The 6766-nt window shown below is 51.6% G+C and overlaps 1 protein-coding gene across 2 annotated transcripts in view; it reads right to left on the bottom strand.

The window, feature by feature from the left end:
- Window positions 1–3400: 3400 nt before the first annotated feature.
- Mras (muscle RAS oncogene homolog) overlaps window positions 3401–6766 on the bottom strand; it is a 52449-nt gene continuing 49083 nt past the window's right edge. For both annotated transcript variants that reach the window (XM_041677138.1, XM_041677137.1), the window contains exon 6: window positions 3401–6654. Coding sequence is in view for 1 of the 2 variants with exons in the window: in XM_041677137.1 (XP_041533071.1) it covers window positions 6555–6654 (100 nt within the window). In the remaining variant the exon portion in view is untranslated. The remainder of the gene's footprint in view (window positions 6655–6766) is intronic.

Raw genomic sequence — 6766 nt, 5'->3', positions numbered from 1 at the left:
CATCCCCTCCTGCAGGATGTCGTGGGAGGGCCTGCAGGGACATCTCCACTCAGTTAACCATTTTGTCAGCGCTTCTTCAGGGTAGCTGGCTCCTTGTTCCTTTCATTTCCCCTTCCTGGTCTCTGAGGCTGTGAAACTGCCAGAAGAACCCAGCATGGAGAGGAGCTAACTGGCTGCTGCTTCCTCTTCAAGCTGAGTGGTCCCCGCAACACAGGGAGAATCCGACAGTGCGTGATAGTTGGGGGGGGGGCACCTCCACGAGTGCAGGTGGAGGTGTCGTTTTGCATCTGATTCCAAGATGTCAGTCACCCCACCTGTAACCCTCCTTCTGGGGTCTTCGGCTCCAGATGTTGAGGGACCCTCATTAGTTAGATGCGGGAAGTGAAGATGAATTTGATTGGGTGAGCATTGTCGCCCAATCACAGCTACTTTGCAGAGAAGAGCAATCCCTGCAGCTGCTGAAGCTTTGCCACGCTTGCCGAATTTGGTGGTTCGCAAACTGTGGGCAGCATTGAACTACCATGAAGGCCTTGTCAAACACAGAGAGCGAGCTTCAGCTCAGCAGGCAGTCTAGGGCGGGACTCCCGCTGCCGCTGGAGCCCCGGCTCCGGAGGACACGCCTAGTAGCCCTATCCAAGATCTTACCTCTGTTAGTCGGCCCAGGCATAGGTCTCAGAACCAAACAGAAATAGGATTTGCATGAGTGTGGCCAGCTGTAGGTTCTTTGCTTACTGTGAACTCAGCCCCTTTTCTTATGTTCAAATGTTCACCTAAGAATAGTGATGAGTTATTCCGCGTGATGTTGGAGCCCCCGAAGCTACAGAGATGAAAATCCTGGGAAGGAGAGCAGAGCGTCCCTCACTTGCATAGAATACTCTGCCCTTTATTTAGATGCCCGAAGAATTCTCAGCCCGGATGGCAGATGGTGAGATTCCACTTTATCTGCAAGATCATTGCTTTTTTTTTTTTTTTTTTTTAAGATAAGGTCTTACGACGTAGCCCTTGCTGGCCTGGAACTCACTGTATAGACCAGGCTGGCCTCTAAACTCACAGGTATTCTGCATATTTATGCCCCCTGAGTGCTGGGATTAAAGGTGTCCACCATCACAGCTGGCATTGCCTACATTTTAAGAAAAACCCAAGAGTAAAAAATAAAACAAAACCCTGGAAGCCCGTTCATCCTTTAACTGATGCAAAATCATCCTCTGATTAAAGGGTACACGCGTCACCTATGCGAGGACACTTCTGAGTTCATGGTGTGGCTAGGCAGCCTCTTGCAGCTGTTGGCAGCCAAGTCTTCTCCAGCGCAGCGCTTCTCAACCTTCCTAATGCTGCGGCCCTTTCATACAGTTCCTCATTTGTGGTGACCCCAACCATAACATTATTTTCATGGCTACATCATAACTGTAACTTTGATACTGTTATGAATCATACTGTAAATACCTGTGTTTTCTGATGGTCTTAGGGGACCCCTGTGAAAGGGCTGCTCAACCCCCAAAGGGGTCATGACCCACAGGTTGAGTGGATGATGTGGAACTTGGTCCAGAGGCAGCGTATCTGGGCTGAACTTCTTCTAGGGCAACGCTGCTCAAGTCACTGTGCACACGGAATCACTGAGATCTTGTTCAAAATGAAGATTCTGACTCAGGGCCTAGTGACAGGGCCTGGGTCTGCAGGTCAGAGTTGTAGGGCAATGACAAGGTTGATGTCTGTGACATCCGGGGCCTCGACACTCCACCCCTTCGAAGGAAACCGAAGCGGTTTCTTCAAACAGTCCTTCTGGAGATGGAAGGTGGGACAGCATAAAGTGTCTGTATGAGGACCTGAGTTCCAGCCCCTGTGCAAAAGCTGGGCAAGCAGCATACATCCGTCCTCACAGCACTGGTGAGGCAGAGTCTGACCCCTGGAGCTTACTGGCCAGCCTAGCCTCGCCAGCTGACGCATTGCAGGTTCAGTGAGAGACCACGTTTCAAAAAAGTGGAGAGCACAGTCCAGTGCTCCAGTGTGGGTCTCTGTCTCTATCTCCATCCATCGCCAGATGAAGGTTCTATGGTGATATGCAAAATATTCATCAGTATGGCTATAGGATAGGATCATTTCAGGTTCCCTATCTTCAGCTGCCCCAGGAACTAACTGGGGACCTCGCCTTGGGCACCTGGAAGTCCCTCTAGGTCCAAGTCTCTTCCCAACCCTAAGATGGCTCCCTTAATTAAGATATGTGCTTCCCTGCTCCCCTATCCAACCTTCCTTTATCCCAATCATCCCGTTGCCCCAAGTTCTCCCCATCCTACCCTTCTCACTTTTCTCTCCCCATCTCCCCTTACCCCCCTCCCACCCACCCTTAAGATCCCGATTGGGGGTAGGACTTTGGACTTTCCACAGGGCAGGGAACCCTGACTGCTCTTCAGACTTGAGAGGGAGGGGGAGAGGAGTGGGGGGAGGGGGAGAGGAGTGGGGGGATGGGGAGAGGAGTGGGGGGAGGGGGGAAGGAGTGGGAGGCTGGGAGGAGGCGGAAAATTTTTTTTCTCAATAAAAAAAAAGAAAAAAAAAGTGGAGAGCAACCGAGGAGGACGTCTGACATTGACCTCTTGCCTTCAAAAGTGAATGCACACGTGTGTGTGTGTGTGTGTGTGTGTGGCGGGGGCGGGGCTCATGCTTTTATAGATTATACAGACCTAGGAGAGATGTCTTCACTCTTCAACAGCGATGGAATTAGTGGGCCTCGTATGTGACTGGTCTTCACTAGTCTGTGATTTTGATGTTCTCTGTGACGTCTGTGGGGCTCAGAACTCAGTGTCTGATGGGAAGACCTGGAACATTCGGATGCTCTTCTCTTGCAGCTAACGACCATCTACGCATTCGTTGCTCATGTGTAAAGACACAGCCCACCTTGGCACCCCTGTAAAATAAGGGGGAGCTATTGGGTGGAGGATGGGTTAGACAAAGTGGAGACACAAAGTTCATAAACTTCCCCCAACTTCTCTGCCGGCTGTGCTGAGAATGAACTGTGGGAAGACAAGAACAAGACATAAACAAAGGCACCATCGGCTCAAACGTCAGCACTAGAGGTAGCTGGAAAGGGTAGCTTCTAGACGTATTTTGCAGAGGGAATCAACAGTCTTTGCTTACAAGACAGGGTCGGCTGGATGAAGGGCAAGTCCAGGACTTTGGGGTTGAGAATTGGAAGCAAGGAGCTGGGTGAAATAGTCATGGTGGGGGGTCACAAATCCCATTGGAATATAAGAACAGTTTCCCACAAAAGACAGAGGGGCAGATGGTGTGCAGCAGAGGAAGTGGGCTCCTGCAGGAGATGTCACCACGGCCACCAGTGGGCTCTGGAGAAGGTGAGCGTTTGGATAAAGGACTGATAAATCACAAAACTAGGGATATTTGAGCAAGAAGGACAGCATTTCTCTTTGTTTCTTTATTAATAAGTAGAGATACACAAAGACTTGATAAAAAGTTACATAAAAGGCTCAAGCATCGTCAAGATGTCCAGGGATCACTCTCGCTTCACGACAATGGCCACCTGCTAATACTGTCACTCCAAGGGCTCAGTGTTTCAAGTATCTGGCATTCTAGGTAAACCCCAGCCAATGTGGAGTCTCCAACCAGGCGGGCTGCTAAAGGAAGGGACCCCTCTGTGGCTCTGGACTTAGGGTAGCACGGTCTGAGGGGCTTTGGGGTTAGAGTTGACATGGGTTAGTGGGTCACATCTCCTGGCAGGCAAGACAGGTACACTAATTCCATCAGGTACTCTCCTCAGCAAGAGCCATGGGGAGGCTGGAAACTCCTAAGGCAAACATCCTGATGTCCCCTGTGTGGCAAAGTGCTTGGGAAGGAAGTAGCCATGGCATAGCCCCATTCTGGGGGAGAAGGAATGACCAGGGCGAGAAAAGCAGCCCATAAGGAGGTGTCAGAGTAATGGGAGAAAATGGGAGCACACAAAAGAGGCGCAGGGGTGAGGGGATTCCTGAGAGGGTGAACTTCAGGGGATGTGATAGGAACAGGTTTCTGAAAAACTAGAGGGAACCTCAGAATGAGACCTCGGCTGTAGATTCAAAGGTCGCACGGTGTCATGGCCAACCAGGTTTCCAGGCTTCCTGTTGGCTGGTGATAGAGGTGTGCTGAGCATGCTTGACTTGGGCTCTCTGGAGACTCTGCTGAAGGGCTCCTTTCTAATTCTGGAGTGTTACCTACCTATCTCACTTACGGGAAACATGGGATTCTGGGAAATGAACGTTTACCATCAGCCCTGAGTCAGAGACTGCAGAAGGCCAGATGTTAGCTTAGCATGTGGGCAGTTGAGGATGGATGTCCTGGATGATGGGCCTGGATGCACTGTCTCTTCTGAGAGGGGCAGGAGTACCGGGAGCTTCCTTCTAGTCACCTGTGTGACTCAGGGCAACTGCTCTGCTTCCAGTGACAGTCCCTATTCAGCACGGTGGAGGCGTGGCTCCAGATGCAGGGGTGCTGTGGGCAGGAGATGGGCTCTCTGGTAGTGGCTGCTGCCCCGAGTGCAGGGCCTTCCATCTCCGTATTCCATGGGGAGCAGTCTGCACCTCTCCGGGCAGCAACTGCAGTGGGTGCGACTCCGGGAGGCTAAGGCCAGAGAAAGCCCGGTCCTCTTAGTGTTGAAAAATTCCTAAGTATTACCGGATCTGGGAAATGGTGAGATACCTCAATTGGAATGTTCTTTGGTATCCTTTTTAGGAACAGAAAAATGTGGGGCGGAGGGTGGCACTTTGACAGGTTAGAAGTTGGATCTTTAGCTAGCAATCACTTCCTTCTATAGCAGAACTGTCCCTTGGATGGGGCCTTCGGTGACGATGGTCCTGCGTGTCAACAAGTTAGGACTTTCTGGGTTGAAAAGAACCGTGAGGCTGGACATCCGCTTGGTGCTCACTTGCCTTGGATTTCTCTCCATGAGTTTCTTTCTCCAGAGTGGCCCAGCCACCTGGTGGGGACCTTCCATGTTGCTTACTGGCTGCACTGCCTTCTCTTGTGACCCCCCCACAGAGTGCATCTTGTCCCTCCTGTCCCCCTAACCCAGATGCCACCTGGAAAAACTCAATCTTTACCCCACCAACAGAAGCAGAGAGGGAAGGATGCACCCTGGTGGGGGAGCAGTGTCCCCAATGAAGCAGTGTAGGGACTGTGTTACCAGCTCAACTCTCCTTTCCCCTCTGATCGAAGACAGGAGACAGAAGATCTAAGGCAGTGGAAGTATGCGCCAAGAGGCAGGTGCACTGCTGATGCCAGAAGGGGTGTGCTCATTGGCTGGGCTTAGAAAGGTGGTGGTCAGCTGATGCCAGAGGGGTGTGCTCATTGGCTGGGCTTAGAAAGGTGGTGGTCAGCTGATGCCAGAGGGGTGTGCTCATTGGCTGGGCTTAGAAAGGTGGTGGTCAGCTGATGCCAGAAGGGGTGTGCTCATTGGCTGGGCTTAGAAAGGTGGTGGTCAGCTGATGCCAGAGGGGTGTGCTCATTGGCTGGGCTTAGAAAGGTGGTGGTCAGCTGACTCGGATAGAGATGGCTTCAGGTCCTGATGCTTCATGGGTAATAGTGTTGAGTGCTTTCAGCTAAGAGCGATCACAGAACAACAGCTTTCCGGATGGTGTCACAGTCACCTCCTTGGACATGCCCCTGTGTTTGTGTCAGGGGGCACAGCAACACACAGGAGTGAGCAAGCAGGAAGGGACACATCTGAGAAGCTCAGGGCCCTGTCCACATCTGAACACAGCATTTACCCATTGCCTGAAAAGCAAACGATCTCACCTTCAGGATAAGGAAATGGTCATCTCTAGGGGTGAGATGGTCCCAGTTAGCTCTCACTTCAATGGCTGTGGGGGTGGGGCGGGTAGCAGGGAGGGGATTTTTCTAATCTCTGCATTTTCAACTACACTGACATCCTCCAGATAAATTCATTGCCCTCTCTCCGGTCTCTGGGGTTTGCTTCCTGGGTTTGACTCCACCCCAGACTTCTGCCAAGGCCTCTGCTAACTTCTGCCATCTCAGTCATTCGTTCTGGATGGAGTTTGGCACTGCTAGGAACTCTCAGAAAGACAAGAGCGCTGTTCCAGACACTATCCGAGAGGTCCGCTGAAGACCTGGAGCTTCGCCAGGCAGTGGGCACAGACCTCTCTAATAAAATAATCATTACTCAAATAATTTAAAAATCTACAAAAGACATCAGAGCTCAGACACTGGGGACGGGGTTGGGGAGGAAGCTTGTTCATGGCTTGTCTAGTATATTGGGTGTGGATAAACACTTCCACAGCAAATCAGCCCTATGTACTTAAAAGAAACAGCACATCCACCAAGAGACTGGGTACTGGGCTCGATCAACACACGGAGGGCTTGGAAGCTGTTGCTTGTCTCCTGGGAGAGGTGGAAAAGCCAGACCCTGTCTGCTCCTACCCATCCTGCCAGGCCCCCTTCCGGTGCCCAGTCCGGAGCCAAGGGCTGTGGTAAGAAACGGTTCTCAGTGCAGTTAGGCAGTGGGCTGGTCCCGGGGGCTAACAGTTCATGGTTGTTATGCCCAGGGTTTCAGGCTGTCACAAGATCACACACTGAAGTTTGTGAGTGCCAGTGGCCCGGTCTCCTCGCCATTTCGTTTTCTTTTTCTTCTTCTGACTTTTCTCTGGAATCTGTTGCCTGATGAACAATGGAGGGCAGAAAGACAAAGTCAGTTCAAGCTTTTTCTCCTCCTCTGTCCCCTCTCTGTGACTCCTGGGATGGAGGGAGAGCTTGAGGGTGCTGCTGTCCT

This window comes from Microtus oregoni, unplaced genomic scaffold (genome assembly GCF_018167655.1).
Source record: "Microtus oregoni isolate MIOR12 unplaced genomic scaffold, Mior012 000028F_ref0000031, whole genome shotgun sequence".
Taxonomy (NCBI): Eukaryota; Metazoa; Chordata; class Mammalia; order Rodentia; family Cricetidae; genus Microtus; species Microtus oregoni.
This window is presented reverse-complemented; position numbering and strand designations above follow the sequence as displayed.